The sequence below is a fragment of the Notamacropus eugenii genome, chromosome 4, assembly GCF_028372415.1.
Source record: "Notamacropus eugenii isolate mMacEug1 chromosome 4, mMacEug1.pri_v2, whole genome shotgun sequence".
Lineage (NCBI taxonomy): Eukaryota > Metazoa > Chordata > Mammalia > Diprotodontia > Macropodidae > Notamacropus > Notamacropus eugenii.
The window spans coordinates 62,829,365-62,846,106 of record NC_092875.1 but is presented as its reverse complement, the minus strand read 5'-3'; the positions used below and the strand labels follow the sequence as shown (position 1 = coordinate 62,846,106).

At 45.1% G+C, this 16,742-nt stretch overlaps 3 protein-coding genes across 7 annotated transcripts in view; 2 read left to right on the top strand and 1 right to left on the bottom strand.

The window, feature by feature from the left end:
- Nucleotides 1–4,131, top strand: part of PCSK4 (proprotein convertase subtilisin/kexin type 4) — a 36,589-nt gene extending 32,458 nt beyond the window's left edge. For 4 of the 5 annotated variants that reach the window (XM_072601408.1, XM_072601407.1, XM_072601409.1 and 1 more), the window contains 3 exons: nucleotides 2,471–2,595; nucleotides 2,772–2,891; nucleotides 3,280–4,131. In XM_072601408.1, the coding sequence (XP_072457509.1) occupies nucleotides 2,471–2,595; nucleotides 2,772–2,891; nucleotides 3,280–3,833 (799 nt within the window). In that variant the 3' untranslated portion in view covers nucleotides 3,834–4,131. The remainder of the gene's footprint in view (nucleotides 1–2,470; nucleotides 2,596–2,771; nucleotides 2,892–3,279) is intronic. The other variant, XM_072601412.1, reaches the window with a different exon arrangement.
- Nucleotides 4,132–8,958: 4,827 nt separating this feature from the next.
- On the bottom strand, nucleotides 8,959–15,304 carry LOC140499684 (CTD small phosphatase-like protein 2). Its single transcript, XM_072601421.1, has 7 exons — nucleotides 14,964–15,304; nucleotides 14,712–14,774; nucleotides 14,365–14,444; nucleotides 13,913–14,039; nucleotides 11,806–11,901; nucleotides 10,899–10,979; nucleotides 8,959–10,197 (listed from the first exon to the last, which is right to left on the bottom strand). Exons 1-6 carry the CDS (start codon nucleotides 15,042–15,044, stop codon nucleotides 10,923–10,925), a joined length of 504 nt encoding a protein of 167 aa, XP_072457522.1. The 5' UTR covers nucleotides 15,045–15,304; the 3' UTR covers nucleotides 8,959–10,197; nucleotides 10,899–10,922.
- Nucleotides 15,240–16,742, top strand: part of C4H19orf25 (chromosome 4 C19orf25 homolog) — a 25,810-nt gene continuing 24,307 nt past the window's right edge. Inside the window, exon 1 of the mRNA XM_072601425.1 lies at nucleotides 15,240–15,351. Coding sequence (XP_072457526.1) covers nucleotides 15,240–15,351 — 112 coding nt within the window. The remainder of the gene's footprint in view (nucleotides 15,352–16,742) is intronic.

Sequence of the window (16,742 nt, the reverse complement as noted above, 5' to 3'; positions counted from 1 at the left end):
TCTTGAGGAGACTGGGGATAACTAGTGATGTCCTTGGGTGGGATGTAGGTGGGGCAATCCTGAGGTAACAGACAATGGAAGGCCCGGCTAGGCCTAGGGATACAGATTTGAATGATAGATTCAGGAGGACCTGGCTATAAATTTGAGTATGACAGGCCCGATGGGGAGATTCAAGGGGAGTTCTGGGAGGTTTCCAGAGTCTGAACCCCATCAGTGTGGGCTAGACAGTTACGTTAGTGACTGACTGCACATTCAGGTAGATTCAGGATCGGAGGAATGAACAGCTACCATGTAGTTGTTAGTGAAGGTACACCATCTTGGAAGGAGATTTCTAGGGCAGTGCCCCGTGGAACTGTGTGTAGCTAAGGGCTGTTTGATGTTGTTTTAAAAGAAATCTATTATGATTTGAATAAGGCTTAGCTGGTTATCAAATCAGCCAATGGTACAAAGCTGAAAGGGATAATTAATACATTGGACAGGAAGGTCAGGAGTCCAAAAAAAACCAAACAAACCCAACATTGCGACAGGCAAAAACACTGAACTGAATCTTAACCTGAAATCTAACAGAGATAAATGTGTAAACCCTTGGGCTCAAAATATCAATTTCATAAGCACAAGATGGGAGAAAGTATTAGATAGAAATTCTTCTGAAAAAAAGATCTGGGGGTGTTAATGGACCACAAACTCAGCATTAATCTACAGTGTGACTTGGAGGGAGTGAATGTGATCTTTAACTGCTCTGAGAGGCTGAGCAAGAGATAAGGAGGCATGAGAGAAAATCTGCCCCACAACATAGTGCCCAGAGCAGACCACATGTGGAGGCCCACATTCAGTCCTGATCTCCTTTGTGTGAATTCTTTAAGCAAAATCCGGGTGACCAGTCAACAGATTTATTAAGTGCCTCCTGGGTGCTAGGCGTTGGAAATGCAAAGACAGAGCATTCTATTGAGGGAGATAAACGGTATCTTCAATAGCAGTCTATCTAACATTTCTGTAGATTTTCAAAGTGCTCACATAACCTTGAGGAGGTAAGTATACACATACACATTAAATAGAAGCACATGCAAAGTAAAAAATGAGGCAATTTCAAGGTAGGGGAGAGGCACTTGGGGTTGGTGGGGCGTGGGGGTGGGAGAAGGGATCAGGAATAGCCTCCTAGAGGTAGTGGCCCTGGGAATGAGCTCTGAAGGGCATTAGACATTCTAAAAGGAAAAAGGAGTGCATTCCAGGCACAAGGGGCCAGCCTGAAGCAAAGGCATGGAGAGAGGAGATGAAATATCACATACAAGGAGTGGCGAGAAGGCAAGTCTGACTAGAACATGGACTAGATTGGGTCAAAGGGAGGGAGGGGTGTAACATAAATCTGGAAAGGCTGGCTAGAGCCACATAGGGAAGGGCTCTAAGCACCAACCGGAGGAGCTGCTATTTTATCCTAGGGAAGTGACTGGAGATTTTTCACCAGGACATGTGTGCTTCAGGAAGATTATTCTGGCAATTATGTAGAAAATGGAATGAAAAAGAAATGGGCTGAGGGATTCCGTAACTTTGCCCACGGTCACATAGTGGGGCAGAATCTGAACCCCGCTCTTTCTGATTCCAAGCCCGTGCCCTTAGCCACTGAGCCACATAGTGGACTCTTTCAACTCTGACATTCTGTGATTCTGTGGTTGTGGCACCTGGAGGAATCAGGGGATGCTTCCTAGCAGACACCACACAGGAGTGAGTCATGGAAGGAAGGGAGGCCCTTCAACAGAAGGAGATAGGGGTGGAGGGAAGGGAGCCTTTTCCAGGAGTGGGGAGACCCAGGGAAGAGGACAGAGAAGGAAGAGCCTAGTCGAGTTTGACTGGATTATAGAATACAACAAGGGGAGGAGATGAGTCCCAGGAGGCTGGAGCCACAGGGAAGGCCTTGAGTGCTGGGAACAGGAATTTACACTTTATCCGCCAGCAGTGTGGAACTAACACTTCCGGGATTTTTTGTTTTGTTTTTTGAAACTAGTAACAGGCTAAGTAAGAATCATGTATCAGGAAGATTCCTCAGGCAGCCTCTGGAGATGGGGAGATTCTAGACACTTCTCTGTTCTCCACCAGTTATCTTAAAATAGCTCAGGCAAGATGATAAGGGCCTGACTGTCGCTCAGAACTCCCCTGGCCCCCTCAGCTCTCCCCACGCTGCCCAGGCCTCTTCCTGGTAATAATAGCATTTATATGGTGGTTTAAGGTTTACAAAGGGTTTTATAAATGTTACTTCATCTTTACAACAACCCTCCAAGGCAGCTGTTGTTATTGTCTCAATTTTACAGATGAGGAAACTGAGGCAGAAGTTAAGTGACTTGCCCAGGGTCACATAGATAACAAGTATCTGAGGTCAGATTTGAACCAGGGTCAGGAGACCAGGCTCTATCCATTGGGCCACCCTGCTCCCCTCCTACCTTGGGGTTCCCACAGCAGCTCATTCTCCCTCCTTCAGGCCCTTTGACACCAGCACCCGGGGTTATAAGAATTGGATCTTCATGTCCACACACTTCTGGGATGAGAACCCACAGGGCATCTGGATCCTGGAACTAGAGAATAAAGGCTATTTTTATAACTTTGGTGAGGCCCTGGGGAGAGAGGGGAGGTGGGATGGGGGGCCAGGTCTCCAGGTTCTGCCCTAGAGGCTTGGGTTTCCTCATGCTCTTAGCCAAGATTCCCCCACCTCCTAGTCTCCTCACTATAGTCATTATTCTGTGTGCCCCCACCTCTACCTCTTTCCCCACCTCACTGCCCAGGAACACTTCAGAGCTACACTCTGATTCTGTATGGAACCGAGGAGGACATGTTGGCCCGGAAGCTGAGAACGCAGGTTATCAGTGAATGCTTGCGACGAGACACCAAGGGACTGTGCCAAGGTAAGTGACAGGCCCTGGCCCCTGGACACCTTAGTCCATGGGGGAGATTTTGGGGACGGCAGTGGGGGTGAGGGGCTGCAATGGCTCAGTGTCGTGAATTGGAGAGGGCCCTGAGTAAAAAGTCTGGAAGACCTGGTGCTAACCGAGTGACCCTGGGCAAATCACTTAATCTTTCTGTGCCTCTGTTTTTTCATTTGTAAAATGAGGAGGGAGGGGTGGGTGGACTTCCAGTCATAAATCTAGGATCCTCTGATTCTATGACCCAGCCTCCCTGAATAGTGGAGGAAACATCCCTGGATCCCTCAGATCTATCCCTGTGTCTGTCTCATTCATCTTATCGTTTGTATGTCTGGTCCTATTGTCTCTCTGTGTTCCACTTTCCCTACAGAGTGTCTCAGCCCCTACTACATTCTGGGCCATCTCTGCCTCTCCTATTGCCCTCCCCGATATTTCAACTGGACTCGTTGGAACTTGACTCCTGAAGATGGGCACCATGCCTCCAAGGTCCGGATCTGTGCCAGCTGCCACCCTTCCTGCTATACGTGTCAAGGCTATTCGTCCCATGCCTGCACAGCCTGCCCACCCCACTACACCCTGGACAAGCAGACTCATTCCTGCTCTCCACCCCCAAAGGACTCCTCACTCTCTCTGTCACTGTCCCAGTTCACCAGCTCTTTACCCCCGGCCCAGCCAGAGCAGTGGAAGAAGAAGACCGTGAAGATCCTGGCCCTGGTCTTCGGTATTCCCTTCTTCTCCTGCCTTGTCTATTTTAGCTGTTACATGCTGTGGACGAGCCTAGACTGCTGCCATCACTGGTGCCAGGTTGGGGCTGGCCCTGGGCCTGGCCCTGCCTACCTGCCCTCCCGGACCACTAGTCCTGGTGTGGCTGCATCTTCCAACCCAGCCTCAGACTTAGACAGTGATAGCTCCTCCCCCGGTTAGACCTCCCCGCTGCTCTGGAGCCTGCAGTACAGATTGTCTGGGGTGGGGGTCCTCTGCGCTCTCCCCCTGTGCCCTAGCACCTGGTTTTTCTGGGCTGGTGAACTTGCTCAGCTTCTTCCTACCTGGGCTCCAGGAGTTCCTCTTCCCCAGCTCTTTGGAAGCCAAGGTGGGACTATCCCTTGGTCCTAGTTCTCTTTCCTTGGCCTTGGAGGGGTAGAAGGGAGGGAGACTCATAGGAATTGGGGCACCTGGGGCCCAGTTTGAATGCTCCCGATTTGCTAATAAAGGTTAACACAAAGCTTGTCTTTCTTCCTACTGAGCGGGGAGGGTGGCTGTGTGTGTTGAGGGATGGGGTTATCACTGGGTCTACAGGTGAAGGCTTCAGGGGCCAAAATGGAAATAAGCTCATGCCAGCAGCTGGCAGCAACACTGAGACTTATATAGCCCCTGCTCGCAGAGAGGGAAGAATGTCTATATCTTGAGTGCTTTCAGGGTTACAAAGCACTTTTTAAGATAAGATTTTATGGAGATATTTTGCTCTTTTACATCACCTGCTTCCCCAACATATCCCTCCCCAGTGCCCGGCAATCCCTCATGGCAACAAAAGATGAGAAAAAAATAGTTCAGCAAAATTAGCCCACATATTGGGGAGGAAGGGTGGGTAATCTCACAACAGAGGCAGTGTCCACACTTGCCATTCCCTAGTCTTCCAAAGAAGCATTAGAGGCTACTTCTCATATCTTTCCTTTGGGGCAAGTTTGGTCATTATGACTTGGAAGCTCGATTTTATTTGTTGTCTTGGTCTTTTCCTTTACATTGTGGTAGTCAGTGGGTAGATTGTTTTCTTGGCTCTGCTTGCTTCATTCTGCATCAGCTCATATAAATCTTCTATGCTTCTGCATCGTTTATCTTTTTTTTTTTAACAGCATAGCCGTAGTCAAATACATTTGTGCGCCATAATTTATTTGGTCATTCCTTAATCTGTTGGCATCTGCTTTGCTCTTGGTTCTTTGTTACTGTGGGTAAAAAAGCTGCCATCTTTGGGTGTGTAGATGGTGCTTTTTGTTTGTCTTCTGTTCAGTTCTGAATGCCATATTTTAGGAAGGACGTTGATAAACTGGACAGTAACTGAAAGAAGACACTGAAGGGATGTAGGTGCTATGTGCCTAGTAATGGAATTTCTGGGTCAGAGGGCATGGGTATTTCAATCACTTTCTTCCCACAGTTCTAAGTCACTTTTCAGAAGGGTTGGACCATTTCATGACTTTACCACCTCAGTATTAGTATGCCCATCTTTCTGAAATTTCTCCACCATGGACTTTGCATCTTCTGTCATCTTATCAAGTGCTTTCAGTTCAAAAAATAATAGCTAGCACTTGTATAGTCTGTTAACACTCACAAAGCTCTTTGCATATATAATCACATTTTATAATGTATTGATATTTATTAAGTCTGTCATGGGGGCAGCTAGGTGGTGCAGTAGATAGAGCACTGGTCTTGGGGTCAGGAGGACCTGAGTTCAAATCTGTACTTAGACACTGAACAAGTCACTTAACCCTGATTGCCTCCCCTCCCCCCACAAAAAAAGAGTCTCATGTGCAAGGCTCAAGTTCCCTGATTGCAAGCCTAGTGCCTTCTGGACTGGACCCCAAACACCAGAGTTAGAACCGTCTTGCCTCTCCATACTAACTGTGTGACCTTGAAGAAATCACTCTAGAGCTCACTTTGCTATCTCTATGGTCTCTCCAATTCTCAATTCTATGATTGGTTGTCATTTGATCCTACCTGGCAGAGAGACAAGTTCCTGTGGGTACAATTATCCCCATTTTACAGCTAAGCTCCAGAGTGGGGCAAGTGATTTGCCCAAGGTCATACACAGAGCCAAAGTGTTGAGAACCAGGTGTGCTGACTCCATCCTGTGCCTTTGCCACTAGGTTGTGGAGGCCACAATGCTCCCAGTGAAAAGAGTCTGTGGGTCAGGCTGGACTTGTGCAAGGAAAGAAAGACATGGGCATTTATTAAGCATCTATGTGACAGGCACTATGCTGAGCACTTTACAAATATTATCTAAAAATAAAAACAACACAAAAATATTATCTCATTTGATCCTCCCAATAACCCTGGGAGATAGGTGCAATTATCCCCATTTTACAGTTGAAGAACTAAGAAGTGAAGTGACTTCTTGCCCAAGGTCACCCAGCAAGTATGTGAGGTCAAATTTTAATTTGGGTCTTCCTGACTCCAGGCCCAGGGTTCTCTCTGGCACATCACCTAACTGCTTCTGTGTGGCTTGAAGCAGTGGGTTTAGGGATACACAGAATAGAACAGGTTCTATTTTGTTAAATACTTAAGAAAACTTCATGAACATTTTTGAATTCCAAATTCTGTATATTTATGAGCAATTTCACTGATGATTTTTTTGTCAATTACATGTAAAATTTTAACATTTGCTTTTTGAAAAATTTTGAGTTCCAAATTCTCTCTCTCCCTCTCTTCCCCCCTCCTTGAGAAGGCAAGCAATTTGATATAGATTGTGCATGTGCAGTCATGCAAAACATTTCCATATTAACTATGTTGCAAAAGAAATACAAATTCTTCCCCCCCAAAAACCAAGAAAAATAAAGTTTAAAAGAACTGTGCTTCAATGTGTATTCAAACTCCCTCAGTTCTTTCTCTAAATGTGGAGAGCATTTTTTGTTGTAAGTCCTTCTGAATTGTCTTGGATCATTGTACAGCTGAGAATAGATAAGTCATAAACAGTTGATCGTCATTGTAGTTTCTCCTTTGTTTTTGAAGAGAACTGGTGATGTCACGGATGATGGCTTGACTTGCCTATAAATTGCATTTAAATGAGGCAGAGTTGCACAGTCGTCAGCTTCACTCTCTCTTCTAGATTCATGGAAGTCAAATGACAAGACAAAAATCAAGCTAACTGGGGATGGTCGGGGATGCAGTGGATGACCTTGGCATCTCAGAGGTGTGACCAAGCTCCAAGTGCTCCACACTGCTTGCTTTAGCTATCTGCATGGCCTTTAGGACAAACTGTTTTCATCCACCCATTCTGTCAGGGGAAGTCTTCGCAAACTTGGGGTAGACACCCCCCTAACTCACTGACAGGTTTAAGTCCCATCAGTTACCCTCAACCTGGTCTGGCTTGTCTGCCTAAACAGTTTACCTAGGTATAGCCACTGTGCATGCTACAGGTGAGTTGAGAGCCTGAAAAGGACTTGGCAAGCCTTCATACCAGAGGTGCTAGTCCTCCTTGAACACTCCATACACTCCTGATCATTGTACAACATTGCTTTTACTATGCATAATGTTCCCCTGGTTCTGCTCATTTCACTTTGCATCAGTTCATATAAGTCTTCCCAAGTTTTTCGGAGAGCATCCTGCTCACTATTCCCCCCCTACCCAGTTACATGTAAAGACAATTTTTAACATTCATTTAAATAAATTTTTGAGTTCCAAATTTTCTTTCTCCCTCCTAGGGGTGGTAAGCAATTTGACCAAGGTTATGCATGTTCAATTCTGCAAAACATGTTGCCATATTAATAATGTTGTAAAAGACATAGACCCAAAGCAAAAAAAAAAAAGACATGAAAAAATACAGAAAATGAAAATTAATATGCTTTAATCTGTACTCAGACTCCATCAGTTCATCATGGGAACTATCTTGGATCCTTGTATTGCTGAGAAGAGCTAAGTCATTCCCAGTTGATCATCATTTACTGTTAATGTGTACAATGTTCTGATTCTGCTCAATTCACTTTGCATCAATTCATAAAAGTCTTTCCAGGTTTTTCTGAAATCAGCCTGCTTATCATTTCTTATAGCATAATATTTCATTACATTCATAGACTACAACTTGTTCAGCCATTCCCCAATTGATGATCAACCCCTTGATTTCCAATTCTTTGCCACCACAAAAAGAGTTGCTATAAATTTCATTGATGATTATTAAGTAAATCATAAGAGAATCTTTAAAAATAAAAAGATCTGGTGTTTTAATGACCTATAAGCTAAGTATAATGAACTTAGTGATATGGTAACCAAAAAGACCACTGTGGCTTTAAGCTGCATTGAAATGGGTTCTAGCATCCACAATATGGGAAGACAGTGATAGTTTTTTGCCAAACTACTCAAGGATTCTGTTTAGGAAGGACATTGACAAGCCAGAGAGCATCCAGAGGAAGGTAATCAGGATGATGAAGGGCCTAGGGATATTTAGTTAGGAGAAAAAAAGACTTGGTATGGGGGGAGGGATGGAACCTGGCAGCTGTTTGTGCATTTGGCTGGACTGTGATGCTAAAGTTCTGACTGGTCTCTGTGGAAAGAGACAGAATTGAAAACAATTCACCTTCTTGCACCCCACACTCCCATCTTCATTTCTTTGTAATATTCCCTAGGCTTCTTACCCCAGCCCTCCTGAGTTAGTTAATCAATGCCCACTGTGACATTGAAGCTAAATGCAAAGGCCAACTCCTCCAGGCAGCAGCTTTCTATTACCTCTCCCCAGACAAAATTCACATAGCAATGCCCTTATTTTTCCTCCCTCTGAACCTCACAAAGTTCCTTGTCTATTAGCTCTCCCATAGGCTTATCATCTAATGTTGCACAGTAGAGTTGGTAAGGTTCATATCTCACTGGGACAGGGTGAGCTAGAGCACAGGAGGCACCCCTCCTCCCCACTGACTCAGCACAATGCTCTGACCCCAGAGCCGATTAAGAGACTTGTTGGATCTAAGAAGGCTTAGTCTGGAGCTCCTGGCTCACTAAGGTTGGGGAAGCCAAAGGGACAAAAGTCCTAAGGCCTCCAGAAAATAGCCTACCTCAGCAATGAGATAATCCAAGACAAATCCCAAAGACTCAGGATGGGAAATGCTCTCCACATCCAGGGGAAGAACTGACGGAGTCTGAATGCAGATCGAAGCCCACTATTTTCACTTTATTTTTTCATGGTTTTTTCCTTTTGCAAACTGTAATTTTTTTTTTGTAAACTGTTTTTTCTTCTGCAATAAGGCTAATATGGAAATAGATTTTAACATGATTACATATATATATATAACCTATCTCAAATTGCTTACTGTTTTAGAGAAGGGGGAAGGAAGAGAGGGTGGGAGAAAACTTGGAACTCAAAAATTTTATTTAAAAATGAAAGTTTAAAATTGCCTTTACATGTATTTGGAAAAAATAAAATACCACTAAAAATAATCTAAGATCACTAAGTCCCAGAGAAGAAAAAATACAAAAGCATATGGTACTAAAGGCTGTGTGTTTGTGTCAGAACTCAGCTCTCATCTCCTCCATTAGCGTGTGAGATCCTCAAAGTATGGACTATCTTTTACCTTTCTTTATGAGAGAAATTATTTTGCTATTATATTAATAACCAATTATTAAATGAGGACCGAGGCTTTATTTCTTCATTCAAGTCTCTGTAAAAAGTCAGTCTCTGAAGGACAAGACTGATTGATGAGATTGTTTCAGCCCTCAAGGAACACACTCTTCAATCTTGGGTGGGACCCCACCCAGATAGAAGACCTAACTTCTGCTTAAAGTGTAAACAGAATCCATTCTGGGTGAGTTCTTACCTAGGGGAAATGAGCCCCTGTCCTTGTACCCCTCACGCAGAGTTTAGGGTGACCCAGCTCAAGGAGGAGAAAGCCAACTAGAGTGATCCAGGTGGAGATGGCTTCCCTTATCCAGATTTCTGGGGGTGGTGGAGTATCAGTATCAAGCAGGAGCAGCTGAAGACTCCTAGCCAACCTCCTCATTAAATGTCCACCAATCAGGGATGATTTTCACTGCCAAGGGCATTCCCTATTACAAAGGAATTTAAGGTAGAAACTCTTGGGGTTTTTCATTCATTACATTTGTGTCCCCATTGCTTAGCACAGCGCCTAGCACACAGTAGGTGCTTAATGAGTGTTTATGGACTGATTCTCAGGCACCTGTTCTGGCAAAGCGGCATGCAAGAATGATGGCTTGGAAGTCAGCAAGACATCCATTCAGCCTCCCTTTGACACCTGAAGGGGCAAGGCAGTTAACCTCTCCAAAATGCAGCGTACTCTTCCATAAAATGGATAGTCAAAACCTATTGCTCCTGGTGGGGCTAGGCTTAAATGAGATCATGTGTGTAAAACATTTATTAATATTGTTATCATTATCACTGCTGCTCTGCACCCAGGAAGCCCAGAGAACGCTCTCTTCTGCCACAGGCCCTTTGTCCACCTCAGCCACTGGAGTGGTAAAATCCTTTTATTGAAGTTTCTCTGGCTCTTCATACGTGAAATGCAACACATGCTCTCTCTCAGGGAAATCCTGCAGCCCTCCCAGACCACTGAAAGCCCTCAGGTTCAGCATCTGCCTGCAGTGGACAAAACAAATCAAGGTTGTGGGTCGTAGAACACAACTGGCCCAGGTGTAGCTCCCCTACCCTGATGGAAAAAATGTGTCCCTTGAGAAAACCCTGGGTTCAAGTACTGGTTCTGTCATGGAAGAGCTTAGTGATCAAAGGCAAGTCACTGCCTTTTTCTATAAAAGGAAGAGGATGCACTAAGTTCCTCTTCCACCTGGATATGGTTTTATGTTTCTATAAGTTCTTCTACCTCGAGCTTTCTGACAAACCCTGACTCATCACAGAGGGACAAGACCCTGGACCCAGTAATATATCCTATGACCTAGAGCCAAATGAAAGCACCCACCTTCTTCTGCCATGTTTGCTAGATGAGATAAAACAAAGCATAATAGAGGAGTGCCCGCCCAGGTGAAAACCCCAGCATTGGCTCAGCCCCCACCACTATTCACCACACCTCCCTAGCCCCAGCCTGTGTTCCTCTAAGAAAATACAGGGAAGGGGACAGAAGATAAAGCAGTATATTTCATTTCTTAGTGAAGATGTCTGATTTCCCTTGGTCTCACTACCTGATTTCGCTGGAGCCCTACACCTGAACCTAGACTGAGCACAACCAAACCCAAGAAAAAATTGTTTTCTTTCCACCAGAGGTCTGTATCTTGAGGGGTTGGGGGCAACTGGAGGAGGAGGGGTGTCTCCAGATGCACACATACCTTCTCAGGGAAGGGAGGCCTGCTTCATTCCTCTGTGCTCAGGGTAGGGCGGACGCTCCAGAGCTCTGGTCGGACATCATCCTATGGGACAACGTATAGAGGAGAGGCACTGGATGGAGGATAAAGACTGGATGGTTAGGGAATCAGTGAGAAGATAGAACAGAGGTCCCCAAACTTATTTGGCCTACTGCCCCTTAAAAAAAATTACTCAGAGACCCCTGAAAATCTACTTTCTTTAACCCTTTAACAGTTTTTTTTTTGAAATTTCATCATTTAAAAAAATATAACATACATATATTTTAAAATGATGCATCTTAAATGTAATAATTTATCGTAAATTTGTGGTTTTTTCCCACATTGAAATTTTGATGACATAATATAACCATATAGTATCGAAATATAAACAAGTCATCACACACACACACACACACGCACACACACGCACACGCACACACACGCACACACACACTCCTGCCAAGGCATGCTGGACTTCTAACAACCTGCAATATGCTTGCCTGCCAAACCTTGTTTGTTAAGACCTGTCCATGGACTTGACCATTGACTAACTGGTTATAACTTGCACTTTGTGTGTTGATTTGGAAAATAATGTAACCACTGTGACTTTAACTCTGTTGTACAACACAGATAAAACATGTACGAACAGTTTTTCAAAATTTTCTTCTCTCTTCTCCTTATGTTTCCACCCCCCTTATTTTTATTCAACACGTCTCCCAGTTGCACCAGAGGCTACTATCCCCCCCATCCATCCAGTGCCTTCCAGGGGGCAGTATTTCCCACGTTGGGAACCTATGAGATAGAAGGTCCAGTTAGTGAAGTGGGGAGGGGATGAGAAATTGGGCCAAGTCCTCAAAGGGGGCTTTTTGTCCCATTCCCACTATTTCCTTACCAAGTGACTTAGGCGTTCTAGGAAAGGCAGAAGCTTAGATAGCTCCTGGTCCTCACTGTCCCCTTGCCATCCGGGTATCAAGAGCTGGTTGTCCATCTGGAAGACACGCAAAGGATGGGATATCTTTCTCCCACCTAATAATTCCCTTTGACCAGTTTAGGCAATTTTCTCTTTATGACCACCAGAGGGCAGCAAAGGCCAGACTGTTACCACTCTGTATATGAGTGAATGGTGGTAATGAGGTCTCATTCCTAAGATGAGCTGATCTAACTCCTTTATATTTTGTTTCATTTTTTTCTTACCCATCCTCCCACCCCTCAGACAACTCTTATTTCTGTCCTTAAAAGTCCCACTATACCACTGAACAAAGGCAAAGTTAAACGAAACCTACCCAAAGAAGCTGACACTATATTCCTCCACCCTGTTCAGCCATTTTTCAGTTGTGTCAGACTTTGTGACCCCATTTTAGGTTTTCTTGGCAAAGACACTGGAGTGCTTTGCCATTTTCTTTGCCAGCAAATTTTACAGATGAGGAAACTGAGGCAGACAGGGTCTGGCCTGACTTGCCCAGGGTCACACAGCTACTAAGTGTCTGAGGTCAGATTTGAACTCTGGAAGATGAGTCTTCCTGATTCCAGAGCAGGAGCTCTACTCACTGCACCCCCTAGCTGCTCTGGCACCCCTTAGGTGCCCTTAGACACTCTTAGCCTCCCACCTTTCTGTCAAGAAGATGGAAGTATGCCTTCTCCTCTTCTCTCCAGGACAAAAATTAGTCACTGAAATGATTATGAATAGTGCTTTACTGTTGTTTTCATTAACATCAGCATCGTAGGCATTGTTCTCCTGGTTCTTCTGCATGGGTTCATTTAGGTCTTCCATTTCTCTAAATTCCTTATCTTTGTTATTTCTCGTAGCACAATAATATTCTCCATACGTTCATTTGTTCAGTCATCTCCCATTTGATGGGCATCTGTTATGTTTGCAGTTTATTTTTCCCTACCACAGAAGCTCTGCTATGAATATCTTGTCTTCCAGAGTTTTTTTGTAATATACCAAAAGTCTTAGAACAACTGCCTTTTTGGGATAGATTCTGTGTATCACAGAATCTGAGAGCTGGAAGGGATGTCAGTAGCTGTCCACTCTATCTCGCATACTAAAGGAACCCCTATAAATACCACACAGAACATCAGGTTTTTCAGCATCTGCTTGCAGACCTACAAGGAGAAGGAACCAGGTCACCTTCCATTCTAGACAGCTCCTGGTGAACTCAAGACTAAATCATCCTCAACTTCCAGCACTCCTCCTGATTCTATCTTCTGAGGATAAACTATTCCCTCTTTACATGACAGCCCCCAAATACTCGGATCAGCCCCTTCAGTCTTGTCTTCTTCAGGCTATATATGTCCAGTTTCTTCAACTGATAAGACATGAAGATCCTTTCTCACTCTACCTGTTCTCCTCTGGACTCTCTCCAGCTTAACTGGTATCCCTAAATGGTGGTGCCCAGAATTCAAAGCAATGCTGCAGATGAGTTCTGATGAGGGCAGAAGGTATAGCTCAAAGACACATGAGGGTCTTTTTTTTCCCCTGACATATCATACTACTATCTCATGTTGACTTTCTATTAGACTGTGAGTTCACTGATGGCAGGCACTATCTTTTGTCTCTTTTTGTAATCCCATTGTTTAGAATAGCCTGGCACATAGTAGGTGCTTAATAAATGCTTGACTGACAGCCCACTAAACCTCTCCAGATCCTTCCCAGTGTAAGTGCTGCCTAAGCAGGTCTCCTCCATCTTGTACCAGTGTATTATTCCTACTGAAGATCATCAAACTCGATTCAACCCAATGCTCCAGCAAGGGTGGGGAACCCTTTAGAGTCAGAAGACCTGGGTTTAAATCCTGACTTCTTCTTTCCCTCTGTAGATCACAGTTTCTTTAATGTATGAAATATTGGGGTTTAGCTAGATAACCTAAGGTCTCTCCTAACCCTAAAAGCCTTTGATTTTGCTCCAGATCCAGGGTTCTTTCCACTAGTGTTCATTGTTCCACATGTAGACAGATCTGTCCATGGTGGTGGTGAGGGGTGGAGGGGAGAAGGCTGTTACCTGGTAGGGAAAGGCCTTGAGGGAGTCAGTGAGGACCACGGTCCGGGTCAGGTCCTGCCCCAGCACCTTCAGGTCCTTCACATAGTGACCCTGGAGGCAGATGCAGTCATCCTGGAAAAGGCGGCCCCTGGGGACCAAACAAAACCCTCACCCTCTGACTTCCAAACACCCCTTGGTTTGGATGCCACTTTATTCCAGGACTCTCACAACCTCACCTTGGGCAGGGAGGGGAAGGATGATTGTTCCTATATTACAAACGGGGGAAACAGAGGCTCAGAATGGGGCAGTCACTCGCTCTAAGTAACACTAGTCAGTTGCCAAGCCAAGAGAAGACACAGCCTCCTGCCTGACTCCTATGTCCAGTGCTCTTTCCACTGGACTATGTGGATAAAGGATCGGGTTGTAGTGGGGCCAAAGGGTCAACAAGTAGAGTGGGGAGTTGGTGGCTTCACCTAATCAACTTCTTGTGGGGATCCAGGACATCTGTGATTGGTTCTGCATAGTCCCGTTTAGCTGTGGTGAAGATAATGATCTAGAGTGGGGGGGGGGGGTGGGGAATAGGGAATTATGAGGGGGATGGGCTGAAGGTCTGACTGCTCCTCACCCTCAGCATTCCTAGAGATGGGGCAAGGAGATGTAATCCTTAGGATGACCCAGAAATCCTTCAGATTTTCCCCTCCAACTAGAAGGTAGAACTCACTGACCCATCCCACCCCAACCTCCCTCTGTCAGACTGGTTTACAGATAGCAGAATGTGAACCATGAGGTGGGGGGAGGGAGGAGAGGGAAAAAAATGTACCTGGAAGAACTGACTCAGGATCTCCAGGAATTCACGGGTGTGGGGCCGCAGCTTGCCCTGCACCTGGGAACCAACAGCAGGTACCAACTGGAAGCAATGACTAGGGTGTCTTCACTTGTCAGCCAAAGACATTGGCTGGGCCCAGCTGCCCACTTGTCAGGTACCAGGAGTTCTGGTCCCTTCTAGCTCAGACATTCCAGGGCTTCTCTCCAAACCATCCATAACCACCACCCTGGGACCAACACTACTCACCTTGTAATACATACCTTGGAATCTCACAGGGAAGGAGAAGTGGGCATCGGGCAGAGCCCGAAGGGAGCAAGAGACCAGCATATCATCCTGAGGAGGGAACTGGGCTGGAGGAAGGGAATGAGGCCTGCTCTTCTATACCCCTCCCCTGGGTCTTAGCTCTAGCCAGTGACAAGGAAGAGACAACAGTTGGCTAGGACTGAGGCTGAAGTCAGGGTCCAAGGGAAGGGTCAAGGCCTTGATTCACATACCAACTCCAGGACCAATGTACTATCTGGCATGCTGCGAGTCTTTGGAGGGATGTTTAGCCTCCGAAGCCAGAGTCTCCTTCGGTACAGAGGACAAGGGGTGATGGAGCTGCTAGAGGAGAAAGAAAAGCTCAATATGTCTGGTCTGCTGGTCAAAGAAAGACTGGACAGCTGCCTTTATTCCTTTCCTTAGACCTTTGGACTGAGAAGATCCTCCAACCCCAAAATACCTCCTCTAACGACCAAGCACTCTGACTGAAATTCCACCATTAAAGCACTCTATTATTTGGGTTAAAGTAATATCCTGTTAGGATACAAATTCTAGAGATCACACATTAAGTCATTTATTGCAACGTCAGTGATCAACAGTTTCATAATGACATTATTTATGATTAAAAAACAGAAATAGATTATGGGTCTAATGATTGCACAGAATAAGCTGGTGATCAATGATTTAGGCATCATGGGCATTGCTCGGCATGGGAACTCTCTTTATGATTACAAATGACTTCATATACCCTACAGAATTATCCAAGGTAACAGAGCTAGTATGTATCACAAGAAGGACTTGAACCCAAACGTTCCTGCTTCCAAGCCCAGCCTTTCATGTAGTATATGCATATAATTGGGTCATTGCTGCACAGTAAGAAAGGACTAGACAGGACATGTGGAGGATAGAGGGTAGGCTTTGGATCTAGGAAGAGCTGGGTTCATATCCTGCCTCTGAAAGACACTGGTTGAGTGACCCTGAGCAAGTAACTAACCCTAATTTTAATCTCTCTGTATTTTAGGCAATTTACTAAAACCATAAGTTGCAGAGAAGGTGCTGACTAACACTGGTGGAGGGAGTTACCCTACCTGGGAGTTCCCCACACCAATGAAGTCCCAGACCCAGTTTTTGTCTCTGTCCCAAGAATAGGATGGGAACTCACACAATAAATTCAGAAAAGTAAATGATGTTCACGTGAAGAGATAAAAAACAAAATCTTTGTCAATTACAATGGTTAGTGTTAGCACCACTCTGTTCTTTCCTGTTAACTGATAAACTGTTTCTTGGGGAACATCCTTTGTAAAAGAGTTTATTGAGAAGTCTGTTGTGTTGCAACAAAATGTATCAATAAATTTTTTAAAAAACCATACAGAGTAATAAAAATTCAAATGAAAAGATATCCCTGATTACATTCCTGCCATTTGTATGTCATAGGGGACCTTCTTCCATCCCCTGCCCCTGCTTAGGTTCTGAGATGTATAGCAGTATTGTACTCACAGTGAGCAAGGTAAGGTCTCCTCCACTGGTGGAACAGAGAAATAGGGGGTTGGGGTCGTAGGCTGACTCCAAGGGACCTGGGGGGCTAAAGGAAAAGGAAGCCTTTCTGGAGAAGGAAGCAGGGAGCCCAGGGTGCCCCTTCTTGATAGCCCCAGCCTCCCTCCCCAGGAAGCCTAATTTTTAGTCAAAGCCCCCATGTCCCTGCCCCAACTTCAACCTGAAGCCTCACCTTCTTCTTCAAATGCCTTTGTCCACTTCCTCTTGCTT